Consider the following 17,150-nt stretch of genomic DNA (forward strand, 5'->3'; position numbering starts at 1 on the left):
TCTAGGCACCTGATATAAAATTACCCTCGGGACAAGCATACATTCACAACATTTTGAAGCAGGTGTAAATTTGTGGGAGAGCATTGTGCACTACTAGGGATCGTTTTATTGTTTATTTAAAGCTTCTATACTGCTGCTAATGACTGGGGGAGTCAATTCAGAGCGGTTTATATGAGCTTCTGTAATGGTGTTACAATACGGTGTTTTCAATTCCTGGGATAGCTTTAATACAGATATTATTAAGCCATAATCAATACGTTATTAAGCCGTAATCAATAGTTGTGCTTTTGTAAAGGTGTTATAATACAGAGTTAGTGTTTTCTGAGTTGGTTCTCAATACAGCCATCTTAAACCATAATTAATCCTCTTTCCTATCTCCGCCTATAACATATAATCAATCTACCTGCTTATATATACCTATTGTACATATATCATATATTTATTCATATTATACCTTCTTATACACACATATATATATATATATAAATATAAACATATATACAGCCATATTTAGTATCGTTTACTGTGTTCATAATACTCCTATTTCAATTTGCACTTTATAAAGGTACATAAGTGTGTATGTATGTTAACTTTATAAATAGGTGCTTTTTGGGGTTTTCTTTTTCACATAGGTGCCCTGGTATAAAAGTATCTCTCTTATTTCCAAAGGATGCAAGAAATTCTCCAAATGAGGATTCTGATGCCTTTCCTTTTGAGATTGCAATGATTTGTCATTTATTTTTTTTGCTTCCAGTTTTATAAATAGATTTTATGGTCTTACTTTTATTTTCATTTATGACCTAGGATACAGTATAGTTCATGTCCTAAAAGACTGTTGGTGAATTTATTACAAACATCATCATCTTTCAGTTGCAGCAGCAGCAGCAGAATCAGCAAGTACTTAGTCTTCAAGCAATTCAACCGCAACAACCTTTGGTATGTGACAGTGTCCAAGAAAATAAAATAGGGGGAACATGCCTAAGAATACTTTTCAGAATAGATTTGGAGAAAGGGGTATTTGGAAATTTCTGATGGAGGATATTGGGGTGTATGGAGGGAAGCAGCAGTGGCATAGCGAAGGTGATCCCCCCCCCACTGCTGCACGCGCGCCCCCCACCTTCCTTCCCCCATGCCTCCAGTTGTTCACCGCCTTGAGTAACAGCTTCAGTGTGCTCCTTGCGACCCAGGCGGCTCTCCCTCTGCCACAACTTCCGATGCGCGGCACCCGGAAGTGACATCCGCGGGAGAGCTGCTGCGGTCACGAGGAATATGTTGAAGTTGTTGCTCCTGGTATGCAGGTGTTATGTATGAGATATGTATGTTAAGGAAGCACAAAGCAAAACAAGGGAATCCGTCCAGCTAGTCTGCAGTAAGAAGTCAGGCGATGAAAAACAAAGGAAAAAAAAAAACTACAGAGACGATGTACAAAGCGCAGGATCTTTTACTGAAGTAAATGCACCTTTAGGCACGATCATTTTACACCAACAGAAACATGGCACAAATTCCTGCACCTAAATTAAGCATGGAATTAAATTAAATTATTCTATATCTTCATGCTTAACTTAGAGGAAAGCCCCTGAACTGCCCATGACCCTGCCCCCTTTGTGGACTCGAATGTAAAATTTAGAAGAAAAAGACGAGATTCTCTAAAGGACCTCGATGCGCGATTGACACGAGATCGGTCGTCCTTTAGAGGATCAGGCCCTAAAATGATCCCTGTCAACCTTACCCCAGGAATAACCTTATATAGCCAGTCTCAATCCTAATATTCTTTGATAGGGAGCCTCACAATAGAGGAATGACAGTTGTGTTTTAGGTCTTACTATTTTTCTAGATTTTGGCAATAGTTTTCCTTTTTGTATTGTAGTATGTTTTCCAGAAGTGTTTAAAGTAGACACGCAATGTCTTGCAGATAGCATTTGATGAATTCAGTTGGAACTTTAAAGGTTCTGTCCTTGTCTTTGAGTTGGAGCATATTTACAGGAGTTGTAATTGAATCCAGAGAATATTGTGGTAGTCACCCCGTCTTTTCTGTCTAGATCTTCTCCAAAGTCCTTTTGTTCCACTGCCACCATTCAGCCAAAGTTGCGTTCTTTGCTGCCAGTGTAAAACTATAGGTCCTGATTCTATAAAGCCCACCTAAAGTTAGGCGCTGATGTCGGCACTGATTATGTAAAACTTGGGTGCCCATTATGGAATCATACTTACGGCCTCTTTTACAAAGCTGCGCAGCAACAGCCCCGAAGCCCTTTAAATCTCTATGGGCTTCGGGGTCATTAGCGCGGCTTTGTAAAAGAGGCCGTTAGTGTCACCTAAGCTTCCTAACATCTAGGCATCCACAATTTATGCCAGGGTTTTCTTTGGGTATTGAAGGGAATTGACTTAGAAGAGAAAGAGAGATTGTTCATCCTCTCCAAGGTGAAGAGGACGAGAGGGCACTCGCTAAAGTTAGAAGGGAAAATATTCCGTACAAACGTAAGGAAGTTCTTCTTCACCAGAGAGTGGTAGAAATCTGGAACGCTCTTCCAGAGGCTGTTGTAGGGGAAAACATCCTCCAGGGATTCAAGACAAAGTTAGACAAGTTCCTACTGAACCAGAATGTATCAGTTAGGGCACTGGTCTTTGACCTAAGAGCCGCCGCGTGAGCAAACTGCTGGGCACGATGGACCACTGGTCTGACCCAGCAGCGGCAAATCTTATGTTTTTATGTTCTTAAAGTTAGGCACTGACATCGGACCCTAACTGCCAGTGGCGTAGCAAGGGAGGGCAGTCCGCCCGAGGAGCCATTTTGGTGAGGGTGCCGGAACCCATCCTCCTTCCCTGCCCCCCCCCCCCACTACTGCACTCGCAAACCCCTTCCCTTACCCCCGTATCTCTTTAACATTCTTGGTGCAAGCAGCAACCCCAACCTGCTGCTTGTGCCAGCGCCAACTCTTCCTCTGACATCGCTTCCTGGACCCGTGCCTAGGAAGTGACGTTAGCAGAAGAGCCAATGCAGGCGCGAGCAGCAGGTTGGGTTTGCTGCTCACGCCGGGAACGTTAAAGAAGTACGAGGGAAGGGGCGCGCGCAGGGAAGGAGCTGATGGGGGAGGGGCGCCACCGCCCCGGGCGCCTCTCACCCTCGCTACGCCACTGCTAACGGCTCCTGATTTACAAAGAAGTGCCTAACTCAAGAACACACCCATGATACACCCCTAATTATGCCCACTTTTAGTGTACGCACTTTGGACTAAGTGCCTACTTTTTATAGAATCAAGAATTTTGAGTTAGGCACCTAACTTTCAATTAAGTGCAATTAAGGCCAATTGTGAGGTGTCTAGTGCTAGTATCAGCAGTGATTAAGCCTTAATTAAAGTAGGCACCAATTCAATTAAAGTAGGCACCAATATCAGCATCTAACATTAGATAGACTGTATAGAATCAGGACCAAATGTCCCTCCTTTTTTTTTGGGGGGGGGAGGGGAATGTGACTAACTTATTCAGAAACAAAGGGAGAGAGGATTGTTAAGGGTAATCAGAATAGGATAAAATGAGAGGATTTGCTAGAGGGGCGTAAAGGAAGCTTAGGGATTGTTTGAAGGAGAGGGAGAGGAGCTTAAAATGAGGGGATTGATTAGGGGTGGGCCAGATGGGCTGAGCAGGTGAGAGAAGATATCAGGATTAGGGATTTTTGTTGTGGTGTGAGAGGGAGAGAAACAAGGCAAGTTTAGGATTAAAACTAGGGGAAGAATAATCCCCTCTCCCCCCCCCCCCTATTTTTTTGATCTGGAATCTCTTTCCTTCTTCCCATCCCCTCGGATTTCAGAACATTCCTAATCCTGGAGCATGTCCTGGAGCCTCCTTTCTTCTCTCCCCTCTCCATTCCTTCCCCCTCCCCCTCTAAGATCCTGGACTCTTCTTTGCAAAAAAAAAAATAATAATAATAATGGTGATTTAATATTCACTACAAAATGTATAGAAGAGGTAGGCATTTTTATATATATATATATATATATGTATTTATGTATATATATATATATATGTGTATTTATGTATATATATATAAGTGTTATTAGTTAACTTTGATACAGTGAACAGGGTTACAGATCAGATGTAATGTACTTCATAACCACTGTATGGCAGTAGATGGTAAGCATTAAAAGGAGCATGCTTTTATTTTTTTCAAACCAAAGTTTTATAGTTCCATCAGGAGCTACTATAACAATAACAATATCACTATTTTTATGACAGTTTGTTTTATTAAAAGGAACACTTATTACTATTTATTTATGTGCATATTTTCTCCCAGGACCCTCAGGGAAGATATACTTCAGAAAGCAATGTATGCTTGTCTCTGGGTTTGAACTATGACTTACATATCAGCAGATACCTAGATGGTATTCTTTGCCATCACTTCACGTAATGCGAAATATGGTAGAGACATTTAAAATACCTCTGTAGCATAAATACAAAGGACAGCTCTGGAATAAGGGGGCATTGGATAATGGTGTAATCTAAGGAAATACTTATTCATGAACAGGAAGGTAGGTGTGTGGCGTTGCCTCCTGTTGGAGTTGGTGTAGATGAAGACTAGGGTCACAGTGTCAAAGTTTTCTAGCAAGCTCGCTATGATGTTTTTTCAGCCATCTCTATATTCCAGCACATGCAGTTAAATATTTTAGGTTCAGCATAATGCATCATTCATCTTACATCCCTGCCTCTACTTTCTTCTCCCTCTCCTCTCCCCATAATCCTGGAACATCCATTCTTCTCACTTTTTATCCTTCTCCTCAGATCTAAGAAATCTATATCTGTTGTTCAATCAAATTTTTAATCACAATTGGTTGATTAGGAAATTTTAATTGCACTAAATCACATTTTAGTTGTGGTCCTGAAGGAATCCCCCCAGAGCATCCTGCCTCTTTCTGATCCCTTCCACCCCCCAGAACATCCAGCCTCCTGCCAATGCTTCCCTAAGAATATCAAGCTTCCTCATTGTCCCCCTCCCAAAGCATTCAGCCTCCACCCAATGTGTCCCCCCAGAGCATCCAACCTTTGCATGATGTGTCCTCTGTGGAGCATCCAGCATCTGCTCAATGTATTTCCCCCCTTCCCCGAGCATACTCACAAGGCTTGAAGTATTGGCAGCATGTTATGTCTACTTTGGAATTATATTGAATTGATTAGTATTATCTGGAAGTTGATTACACCATAGGCTCATACTAAAGTGCCACCCTACAGAATAATGTAAAGAAGTTTTACAGATTGTAAGCATTGCCTTCATTTTTGTAAGTCTGCACTGTGTAAACATTCTCATAATTTTTGTGGATGGCTGAGTGAGTAATTTGACCAGCACAGGCTCTGATGCTCATGGCCAAACTGTAACATGATTCCATTCCCTAGTGACTTCCTCTTCCCCGATCCTTTATCCAGCCAGACCACGACTGGAGAATTCCTGCCTGTGGGAAGATTTTCTTGGAATTACAGGGCCTCCTTGAATTGTCTGGAGGCCTGGGATTGGATGAGCAGTATAAATGCTAATGCAGTCTCTTGTTGCAGCCTCTTTTTTTTTTTTTTTTGAAGAGCCAAGCAAGTAAGCAAATCAAGAAAGCATCGCTGAAGCACAATTTACCGTAACAGAGATGCCACTATTGATTTTACAGTAGTTGATTGGCATAAAACAGCTCAGCTCTTATTCAATCATCCATGCATAACCAAGTGATAGGGCAGCCACAGTCATAGCATTAGTCTATCACCAATGCATAGTGATGACATTGATGCCCACTTATATGGAGACGGTGCATGCCCAGCAGAGAATATGAGTGCCCGCAGCACCCATGACTACTAACCTGCAGGCAGAGAAGAATGGCAGGAACAGCAGTGAAGGCCTCTATACTGATATGTGTAGGGCAGGGGTAGGCAATTCCGGTCCTCGAGAGCCAGAACCAGGTCAGGTTTTCAGGATATCCCCAATAAATATGCATGAGATAGATTTGCATCTCAAGGAGGCGGCGCATGCAAATCCATCTCATACATATTCATTGTGGATATCTTGAAAACCTGACCTGGCTCCGGCTCTCGGGGACCGGAATTGCCTACCCCTGGTGTAGGCTAAGAGTAAAGCTAAAAAACAGAATGGAAGATGTAATATCTCAATCCCAACCCGCTCTACCTCCTTCACTGCTAGTAGCTATGGCATTCCCACATCCAGATCTAGGTTTATTTAAATGACTGTTCCATAGAATGCACACAGATAGGCAGGTTTCCCCTCCCTGGGAAAAGAGAGCATGTGTTATCACGTCTGATGACACTGTTCACCATATGACTGTAACAAATGCAGTACTGGCTGTGTGGTTTCCCTGGTCCCTAAGCAGGCTGGCAACAGGCATGCTTTAGTTATGACTTGCACCCCCCCCCCCTACCCAGTTGTATACCTAGGAGTGAAATGATGCTGATAGCCCTTCTGCTTTGACCCACAAGCTAGGGTTGGCAATCACTTCGGGCAAAACAGATTGAACCTTCACATGTCCTGGGGCATGCAGGATGTCAGTTCATGGTTAAAGCAGATGACATGGGAGAGCCACAGTGTCAAATGATCTAATACAAGCAACCTCTATGTGGGATATAAACTGGCTTTATCACTGGTCTGGGTACCTTACCTCAGTCTGTTACATCAGATGTGTTTGCACTCAATTATTTGATCAAGTTTCAAATTTATTAAAATTTGATGAAACGCTAATCATAATTCTAAGTGTTTTACAATATAAAATATAAAAAGGGGAGGACATTTAACATACTTATTATTGACTGAGACATATGACATACTTGGAAAACAAGAGGAAAGTGGGAGAAATACAAATTAAAAGAAAAGGAAACAAATAAAACAGATAAGGGAAAAAAACAGAAGGATGGTGAGGAAAGCCTTAAAGGAGAGATGATGTGAAAAGGGATCAAAAGAACTTAAGAATTGCTGCTGCTGGGTCAGACCAGTGGTCCATTGTGCCCAGCAGTCCGCTCCCGCGACGGCCCTTAGGTCAAAGACTAGTACCCTAACTGAATCTAGCCTCACCTGCGTATGTTCTGGTTCAGCAGGAACTTGTCTAACTTTGTCTTGAATCCCTGGAGGGTGTTTTCCGCTATAACAGCCTCCGGAAGAACGTTCCAGTTTTCCACCACTCTCTGGGTGAAGAAGAACTTCCTTATAAGAACATAAGAACATAAGAAGTTGCCTCCACTGGGTCAGACCGAGGTCCATCTCGCCCAGCGGTCCGCTCCCGCGGCGGCCCATCAGGTCCGTGACCTGTGAAGTGGTTTCTGCCTATTTCTATAAACTACCTCTAGTTATATCTGTACCCCTCTATCTCCTTATCCTCCAGGAACCTATCCAAACCCTCCTTGAACCCCTGTACAGAGTTCTGGCCTATCACATTCTCTGGAAGCGCGTTCCATGTGTCCACCACCCTCTGGGTAAAAAAGAACTTCCTAGCATTTGTTTTAAACCTGTCCCCTTTCAGTTTCTCTGAGTGACCCCTAGTGCTTGTGGCTCCCCACAGTTTGAAAAATCTGTCCTTATTCACTTTCTCTATGCCCTTAAGGATTTTGAAGGTTTCTATCATGTCCCCTCTAAGTCTCCTCTTCTCCAGGGAGAACAGCCCCAGCATTTTTAACCTGTCAGCGTATGAAAAATTTTCCATACCATTTATTAGTTTAGTCGCCCTCCTCTGCACTCCCTCGAGTATCGCCATGTCCTTCTTGAGGTACGGTGACCAGTATTGAACACAGTACTCCAGGTGCGGGCGCACCATTGCGCGATACAGCGGCATGATGACTTCCTTCGTCCTGGTTGTAATACCTTTTTTGATGATGCCCAGCATTCTGTTTGCTTTCTTTGAGGCTGTCGCACATTGCGCCGATGGTTTCAGTGATGTGTCGACCATCACCCCCAGGTCCCTTTCAAGGTTACTCACCCCTAGCCGTGTTCCCCCCATTTTGTAGCTGAACATCGGGTTCTTTTTCCCTACATGCATGACCTTGCATTTTTCTACGTTAAAACTCATTTGCCACTTTTTTGCCCAGTCTTCCAGTTTCGTTAGGTCCCTTTGCAGGTCTTCACAGTCTTCCGTGTTTCTAACCCTGCTGCAGAGTTTGGTGTCATCAGCAAATTTGATAACCTCACATTTTGTCCCTGCCTCCAGATCATTAATAAATATGTTGAACAGTAGAGGTCCCAGCACTGACCCCTGTGGAACTCCGCTCGTGACCCATTGCCAGTCAGAGTATTGGCCTTTTACTCCAACCCTCTGCTTCCTGCCAGCCAACCAGTGTTTGATCCATCGGTAGATATCCCCTTGCACCCCGTGGTACCACAGCTTTTTAAGTAGCCGTTCATGAGGTACCTTGTCGAAGGCTTTTTGGAAGTCAAGGTAAATGATGTCTATGGATTCCCCCTTATCCATCTGGCTGTTTATTCCCTCAAAGAAGTACAGCAAGTTCGTGAGGCATGACCTTCCCTTGCAGAAGCCATGTTGGCTCGCCTTCAGTTGTCCATGGTTTTCTATGTATTCGCATATTGTGTCCTTTACCATTGCTTCCATCATCTTCCCTGGAACCGAGGTCAAGCTCACAGGCCTGTAGTTTCCCGGGTTACCCCTTGATCCCTTCTTAAAGATGGGCGTGACATTTGCTATTTTCCAGTCCTCTGGGATCTCCCCTGTTTTTAGGGAGAGGTTACATATTTGGCGAAGTGTCTCTGCTATTTCGTTTCTCAGTTCTTTTAGTACCCTTGGGTGGATGCCGTCCGGGCCTGGTGATTTGTCGCTCTTTAGTCTGTCTATCTGTCTGAGGACATCCTCTTTGCTCACCTCTAGTTTTACCAACCTTTCATCTTGTTCTCCGTTTATAATCTCCTCGGGTTCCGGAATATTGGTTGTGTCCTCTCTGGTGAAGACTGACGAGAAGAATTTGTTTAACCTGTCAGCTATCTCTTTTTCCTCCTGTATCGCTCCTTTCCTGTCTCCGTCATCCAGTGGTCCCACTTCCTCTCTGGCTGGTTGTCTCCCTTTCACATACCTGAAGAAGGGTTTGAAGTTTCTTGCTTCTCCTGCCAGTCTTTCCTCATATTCTCTCTTTGCTTTCCTGACCTCTCGATGACATTCTTTCTGGTGTCTTTTGTGCTCTTCCTGGTTTTCCCTTGTTGGTTCCTTTTTCCATTTCTTGAAGGATGATTTCTTGTCGCTTATAGCCTTTTTAACTGCAGTTGTTATCCATGCTGGGTTTTTAGTTTGATTTTTTTTGCACCCTTTCCTAAACTTTGGGACGTACAGGTCTTGTGCCTCGAGTACTGTGCATTTAAGCAGTGTCCAGGCTTCCTTTACGGTGTTCACCTTCCCTGAGCTGTTGCTGAGCTTTTTTCCTACCATTTTCCTCATGTCCTTGTAGTTTCCTTTTCTGAAGTTGAGTGCTGTCGTTGTGGTTCTTTTCACCTTGGTTGTTCCCATGTTTAATTTGTACTGGATCATGTTGTGATCGCTATTCCCTAACGGTGCTAGTACCACCACTTCCTTTGCGGGTCCCTCTAGCCCGTTGAGGATTAGGTCTAGAGTGGCATCCCCTCTCGTTGGTTCCATGACCAGCTGCTCCATGTAACAGTCCCTTATTGCCTCTAGGAATTTAGTTTCTCTCGTGCAGTTTGAGTGCCCAATGTCCCAGTCTATTCCCGGATAGTTGAAGTCCCCCATAACCACCACTTTTTCACTTTTGCACACCTGTCTCAGTTCGGCCTCCAGGTCCAGGTCGTTTGTTTCTGGTTGTCCTGGTGGGCGATAGTACAGTCCCAATTTGATGTCAGCTCCTTCCCCTCCTGTCAGCTTAACCCATAGTGACTCCAGACTGTCTGCCCTTATTGTTGTTTCAATTCTGGATGAAGCAATGGAGTCCTTTATATACAGTGCTATTCCTCCCCCCTTCTTGTGTGCCCTGTCCTTCCTGTAGAGTTTGTACAACTTTAGAGAGTGTCCTCTCATTCTCTCTACCTTGGAGAGGGTGAACAACCTGTCTTTATCTACTAAGTCTATTCCCTTCATTATCTTGAATGTTTTGATCATGTCCCCTCTCAGTCTCCTCTTTTCAAGGAAGAAGAGGCCCAGTTTCTCTAATCTCTCACTTTACGGCAACTCCTCCAACCCCTTAACCATTTTAGTCTGGACCCTTTCGAGTAGTATTGTGTCCTTCATGTACGGCGACCAGTGCTGGATGCAATATTCCAGGTGAGGGCACACCATGGCCCGGTACAGCAGCATGATAACCTTCTCCGATCTGTTCGTGACCTCTTCTTAATCATTCCTAACATTCTTTTCGCCCTTTTCGCCGCTGCCACACATTGCGCGGACGGCTTCATTGACTTGTCGACCAGTACTCCCAAGACTCTTTCCAGGGGGTTCTTTCCAAGTACTGCACCAGACATCCTGTATTTGTGTATAAGATTTTTGTTGCCAACATGCATCACCCTACACTTATCCATGTTAAACCTCATTTGCCATGTCACAGCCCATTTCTCAAGCGTATTTATGTCCCGTTGCAGGTCTTCGCAATCCTTCTCTGTCTTCACTACTCTGAATAACTTTGTATCGTCTGCAAATTTAATCACCTCGCTCGTCGTAACAATTTCCAGGTCATTTATAAATATGTTGAAGAGCACGGGTCCAAGCATCGAACCCTGCGGCACTCCACTAGTGACGCTTTTCCAGTCCGAGTATTGTCCATTTACCCCCACTCTCTGTTTCCTATCCGCCAACCAGTTTTTAATCCACGTGAGTATTTCACCCTCGATTCCATGGCTCACAATTTTTCAAAGTAGTCGTTCATGCAGGACCTTGTCGAATGCCTTCTGAAAACCCAGATACACAATGTCAACCGGGTAACCCTTGTCTATCTGCCTGTTAACTCCCTCGAAAAAGTTCAGCAAGTTCATCAAGCAAGATCTTCCTTGCTGAAGCCGTGCTGGCTGGTCCTCATCAGATTGTGTTCGTCAAGGTGGTCAATGATGCGGTCCTTTATCAGCACCTCTACCAACTTTCCCGGTACCAAGGTCAGACTCACTGGTCTGTAGTTTCCCGGATCTCCCCTTGAATCTTTCTTGAAGATTGGCGTAGCATTCCAGTCTACCGGAACCCTTCCCAATTCGATCGATAGATTGGCCATTAGTTGAAGTAGTTCAGCTATAACCCCTTTCAGTTCCTTGATTACCCTCAGATGGATGCCATCTGGTCCCGGGGATTTATCTGCCTGCATACCTCCTCTAGACTGATCATCAACCCTGTCAGTTTCCCGTCTTTCTTTTCTGCGTATAGCTTGTCGGCTTCTGGTATGTTGTGTATATCCTCTTTGGTAAATACAGACGCAAAATATGTGTTCAGTTTATTGGCGATGGCTTTGTCCTCCTTTAGCACTCCCTTTATTCCATGGTCATCCAACGACTCCACTGCTTCCTTCTCGAGTTGTTTCCCCTTAATATATTGAAAGAACGGCTTGAAGTTTTTTGCCTCCTTGGCTATTTTTTCCTCGTAGTCTCTTTTGGCCCCTCTTACCGCCTTATGGCACCTGCTTTGATGTTGTTTGTGCTTTTTTCCAGTTTTCATCAGTTTTTGACCTTTTCCATTCCTTAAACGAAGTCTTCTTGTCTCTGATCGCTTCTTTCACCGCTACAGTGAGCCACACCGGTTCTTTGTTCTTTTTCCTCTTGGATCCCTTGTTGATACGTGGTATATTTAGATTTTGCGCCTCGGTGACTGTGTCTTTAAAAAAGGGACCATGCTTACTCTAGCGTTTTTACAGTGCTTATCCTCTTCTTAATCTTCTTCCCCAACATGAGTATCGTCCCTTTGTAATTCCCTTTTCATAAGTTCAGTGCCGTGACCATCATTCTGGATCAATGTTTTGCCCCCATGTCCAGGTTGAAGTGGATCATATTGTGATCACTGCTTCCCAGTGTCTCTTCTACACTTGCGCCAGTCCTCGTAGTCCATTTAGAATTAAGTCCAGAACTGCATTTCCTCTCGTATTTTCCTTGACAGGATCAATTCAGTTATCAGCTAGGATGGACCCTGAGGTCATTTAGCATTCAAATGCGCCTTTAAAAAGGAAGAATTTAAGGTTTCCCTTAAATTTATCTAAATTTTGTTCAGCCTTCTATTTTTCTTTCTTAAGGTTTTTCATACAGCGGCTGTATTCCCTTCCGTGTTGTAAGTGTACTGTTGGACGGAGCTGTTGAAAGGGAGTTCATCATTGGAGGTAGCTGTTGAAGCTGTTGGACGGAGCTGTAGAAAGGAGTTCATAGGTGGTGTTGGAAGGAACAATTGAAAACTATTGGATGGCGATGTTGTAAAAGCAAGTTTTATAGTATAACTTCGATACTGATTCTATTACTTTCAGGGCAGAAGAGTCAAAGGATAGTGAGTGACTAGTCTTCACCAATCGCTCTTTTTTGGATCGGCAAACACGAACAGTATTTCTTCTGCTAGTAGAATCCATTTTGTACATCGATCTCTCGCCTACTTTGCATGGCATTCAATACTAATTCCCCCATTTGCATGCTCAGATCAAAGAATGAGCGATCGCTCGGAGAAACACATGGACAGCAGTTTTGTGTATCAGGTCGGGGAATCCGGTCGATCGCAAAACTGGTCAAACCAGTTTAGAGATGACCGTTATATGATCAGTAAATTTAGTACATCCCCCAGTAAGTGCCACAAAAGTGTCCAAACTGAGCAGATGACCACTGCATTCATCAAGGTAATACACCCCCACACTCCCCCAATGCTCGCTGACCCCCTCATACTCACAAAGATCAGAATGCAAACATACATACCTGTTTCCAGAACATCAGCACCTGATATAGGAAAGTCTAGTACAGCTGCACACGGTTCATAGACAGTAACGCGGAAGACAAAGGCGCGCGCCGACAACTGAGCGCAAGACGGAGGCGCGCGCCGAAGAAAAAGACTGTTTTTAGGGGCTGCGACGGGGGGTTTTGTTGGGGAGCCCCCCCACTTTACTTAATACAGATCGCGGCGGCGTTGTGGGGGGTTTGAGGGGTTATAACCCCCCACATTTTAGTGAAAACATAACTTTCTCCCTAAAAACAGTTTTCAGTAAAATGTGGGGGGTTACAAACCCCCAAACCCCCCACAACACCCCCACAATGCGGCGCGATCTGTATAAAGTAAAGTGGGGGGGTTCCCCCCCACACCCCATCGTAGCCCCTAAAAACAGTCTTTTACTTCGGTGCGCGCCTCCGCGCTGCGCTCAGTTGTCTGCTCGCGCCTTTGTCCCGACGCGCTTTTGACCTGACACCGCTGCACACAGATGTCTTGCCTGGTGGGTGGAATAGTGAACCATAGAGTGGAGTAGCAAGTCCCATAAGCCACTCTAACCACTACATTTATGGTGGAAATTGTGAGCCCTCAGACCCCCCCAAAACCCTACTCTACTACCATATAGGTGCCACCTGCAGCCATAAGAGCTATTGGGGGTTGTAGACAGGTGGGTATAGTGTGTTTTGGGGGCGTTTTGTGGGGCTCACCATAACCTATAAGGGAATTCTGGTGTGATGTTTAAATGGCACCCTTTTTGTGAAGTTTGCAGCAGTGCCCTCTAAGGTGCCCACTGCTCTGTTGCCATGTCTGGATGGCCAATCCATTTCAGGACAGGCCCCTCCCATATCCAAATGGTCTTGTTCTGGGTGTTTGGAACTTGGACAAAATTGTGGTTGAAAATGTGGTATAAAGATAGGCGTCCTGACGGTCAGGGTGTCCCAAAGGCCTGGATGTTCAGATAGAGGATTAAAAAAAATAATAATTATTATTTCTAGATATATGGTGGTTTGTTTTTCAAAAATAAGCATTTACTGCCAACTTTGAGCGTCTAGCGCCATACATCCAAATCGGACTTAGAAGTATGTTTTGAAAATGCCCCTCCACAGCTCTAAATGAGGAATTAAGAGGGTCATTTTCCTTAATCCACTAGTTTTTTGTTTTTTTGTTTTCTTGCTAGCTTGCCTAGTTAATTGTCTAGTCACCTGCACCTTTATCTACTATATGTGCAGGTTAATACGGCTCCACATACTATATAGCAGAATCTTTTGTAAACTACCAGATGAATGTGAATGTCTTGAGCTGGACATCACTTAGAAGCTCCTATGCAACATGGGACTATTTAAAGACATTACTAATACAATTGCTTACCCAAAAATTTCAGTTTTTAAGGAACTCTCTCTGAGGAGAGCAATTAAAGGACTTGAAAGGCTTTTCAACAGATGGAATTTGTTGTGCTATGGGGCTCAGTCCAATGTCTTATTTGCAGAAGGAAAATGAATCTTATCCTTGTGTCTGTCTGGAAGCACATGCGATATCTAATAACTCAATGTGAAATTCAGAAGGTTCCAGGGACAAATGGAAACACGCAAGTTGCTAAGTGGATTTTAACCTTCTGAATTCAGCACATTTTTTAGCCATTCAATACTATGAAATATTTCTAAGCATCTTGTATAAAAGGCATAAAGACTCATGATTTATTATTTGTGTTATTGTTTTAAATACATTTCTTAATTTTCAGTAGAAATTTTCAATAGTTTAGCAGTGACCCACAGATTTGCATTGCTTCTGTGTCACCTTTTAGAGCAAAAAGCTCAAACAATATTTTTGAAGGGAACATAAAACTTTGCTTTAAAGTAATTAGGGGCAGGCTTAGATTTTGCCTGTTTCTGTCTCCTAAAGGGGTCCTTTAACTATGCTATGGTAACAAGTGGTCTTAATACACCCTTGCATGGAGTTTTCCTGTGCGCTGAGGCTATTTTTACCACAGCTGGAAAATGATTAATTTTCTGTTTTGTCTATTAATGTCCAGGCATTAATGTCGTTATGTAATACACATTCCCTATTATACCAGAGAACAAAACTCCAGTCTTCAAGGATCCTCAGACCACCGCCAAGTAACTTAACTTCAAGTGGCTTAAATCCTCATTGATCCTGCTGGAGTGTACAGTGCTCCCCCAGTCATTTGCAGTCAGCGAGTCGCGGTCCCAGTCATTTCACGGTATTTTCCGACCGCGAATGACCGGGCAGCCGGAGAGGTAGGAGATAGCAGCCGGAGCGCCGGCGAGTGAAGGAAATTACTCGCTGTATGCTCCGATCGCCTCTTCCTGCACTTAAAGTCGGGCCTCACCAATCAGGAGCTGCGTGTCAAAGCAGCTCCTGATTGGTGAGGCCCGACTTTAGTTCAGGAAGAGGCGGTCGGAGCATACCGCAAGTGATTTCCTTCACTCGCCGGGACTCCGGCTGCTCTCTCCTGCCTCTCCAGCTGCCTTCTCCTGTCTCCCCCGCTAAAAAACATATTCGTGGTTTTTCAAGATTCGCGGGGGTTCCTAGAATGGAACCCCCACGAATATCGGGGGAATATTGTATACTATTTTTTATAATTTTTTGATGTTATATTTTTTTTATTTATTTTTAACCTTAAATCTCTTATTTATTCATATCATTAGATATACAGGTACTTAGCTTTTAGTATCTGTTCATTCCCATTGCCGACGCGCTTCGCTACTCTTTTTCAAGGCGAGGAGATACGTTGTGCAGTTAACACTTACTTATTCATTACTGCCGCTACTGTTATGTTTTAATATGATATAATCTTGTATGAGATCTTGTCCTGTCATAGCCTAAGTATGGTAATACCATGATTTTGTGACCTATCATGCTCCCCTATATATCGTCCTATCATGTCATGATCTAAAATGTACTGGCATGCTCTACATTACTTTACCCTGTTATGTTTTATTTATTTATTTATTCATTCATTCATTCAATTTTCTATACAATTCTCCCAGGGAAGCTCAGAATAGTTTACATGAATTTATTCATGTACTCAAGCATTTATATATATAATCTTGTATGATATCGTGTCCTTATTAAGTAATGCCATGCTTTTAAGTACTTTCATGCTCCCCTATATATTGTCCTATCATGTCATGGTCTGAAACAGGGGTGGGCAACGAAGGCCGCAATCCAGTCAGGTTTTTAGGAGTTCCCCAGTGAATATGCATGAGATCCATTTGCATACAAAGGGAGGCAGTGCATGCAAATAGATCTCATGTATATTCATTGGGGAAATCCTGAAAACCCGATTGGATTGCGGCCCTCGTTGCCCACCCCTTGTCTAAAATGTGCAGTCATGCTCTACATTACTGTACTCGGTTATGTTTTATTGTGTATGTGAACTTGTAATCTGTTCTGAGTTTCTCTGAGCTAAATGCGGTAGTCCTGCATTAACCAGTTAGCACACGATAACGTGGATGCTCTACCTAATTAGCACTAGAATGCCCACTCTCTACCCCCCTTACCACGCCCTCTAACAAAAAGATGTTAAAGCATTAGCACCTTGATTAGTGCACACAGATATGGAACTTAGCGCAGGATACCTGAGCGTTTCCTGTGGTAACCATGCACCAGCACTTACTACAATTTAGTAAAAAGATCCCAGAGTTCTTTTTTTTTAATCTTTATTGAGTTTTAATCTAAAACAGTGTCATACAAATGAATAAACAGTAGGTTCTTGCTCAGCGGTCTCAAACACGCGGCCCACGGGCCGCATGTGGCTCTCCAAGTTTTATTTGCGGCCCGCGGTCTGAACTGGATCATTCTCTTCCTTTTGGAGCAGCAGCGTGTCTGGCCGGTTCGTTCCGTTCAAAGCCGCGGGTTGGCGGCTCCTTGCGCTATCCACTCCTGCATCGGAAGCCTCTCTGACATCACAACATCAGAGAGGCTTCAGATGCAGGCACGGATCTCGCAAGGAGCCGCCACCCGTGGCTTTGAATGGAACAAGCCGGCCAGACACGCTGCTGCTCCAGTGGCGTACCAAGGGGGGGGGGGGGCGGTCCGGACAGCTGGCCACCCTCCACTGTTCTCCCTAGAGTGCGGCTCGTTTAGAGCAGTGGTGCCCAACCTGCTTCCCTTCCCTTCTCACCGCTGCCATCTGGGAACAGGCCAGCACCATGCTCTTTGATCTCCCTGCTTCTCTCGCCGCCCGACCTCAATTCTGACGTCGAGAGGACGTTCTGGGTAGCCAATCGCTTTCTGGCTGCCCGGAACGTCCTTTCCGACGTTAGAATTGACGTCGGG

The 17,150-nt window shown here is 44.1% G+C and overlaps 1 protein-coding gene across 6 annotated transcripts in view; it reads left to right on the forward strand.

Moving 5' to 3' along the window:
- Positions 1–17,150, forward strand: part of MED12L (mediator complex subunit 12L) — a 388,873-nt gene that overhangs the window by 350,489 nt on the left and 21,234 nt on the right. For 4 of the 6 annotated variants that reach the window (XM_033957964.1, XM_033957967.1, XM_033957966.1 and 1 more), the window contains one exon: positions 871–936. The exons of 1 other annotated variant lie outside the window; for it this stretch is intronic. In XM_033957964.1, coding sequence (XP_033813855.1) covers positions 871–936 — 66 coding nt within the window. Of the gene's footprint in view, positions 1–804; positions 937–17,150 lie in introns of those variants that run through there. One more of the 6 variants, XM_033957969.1, reaches the window with a different exon arrangement.

This window comes from Geotrypetes seraphini, chromosome 9 (genome assembly GCF_902459505.1).
Source record: "Geotrypetes seraphini chromosome 9, aGeoSer1.1, whole genome shotgun sequence".
NCBI classification, from domain to species: Eukaryota; Metazoa; Chordata; class Amphibia; order Gymnophiona; family Dermophiidae; genus Geotrypetes; species Geotrypetes seraphini.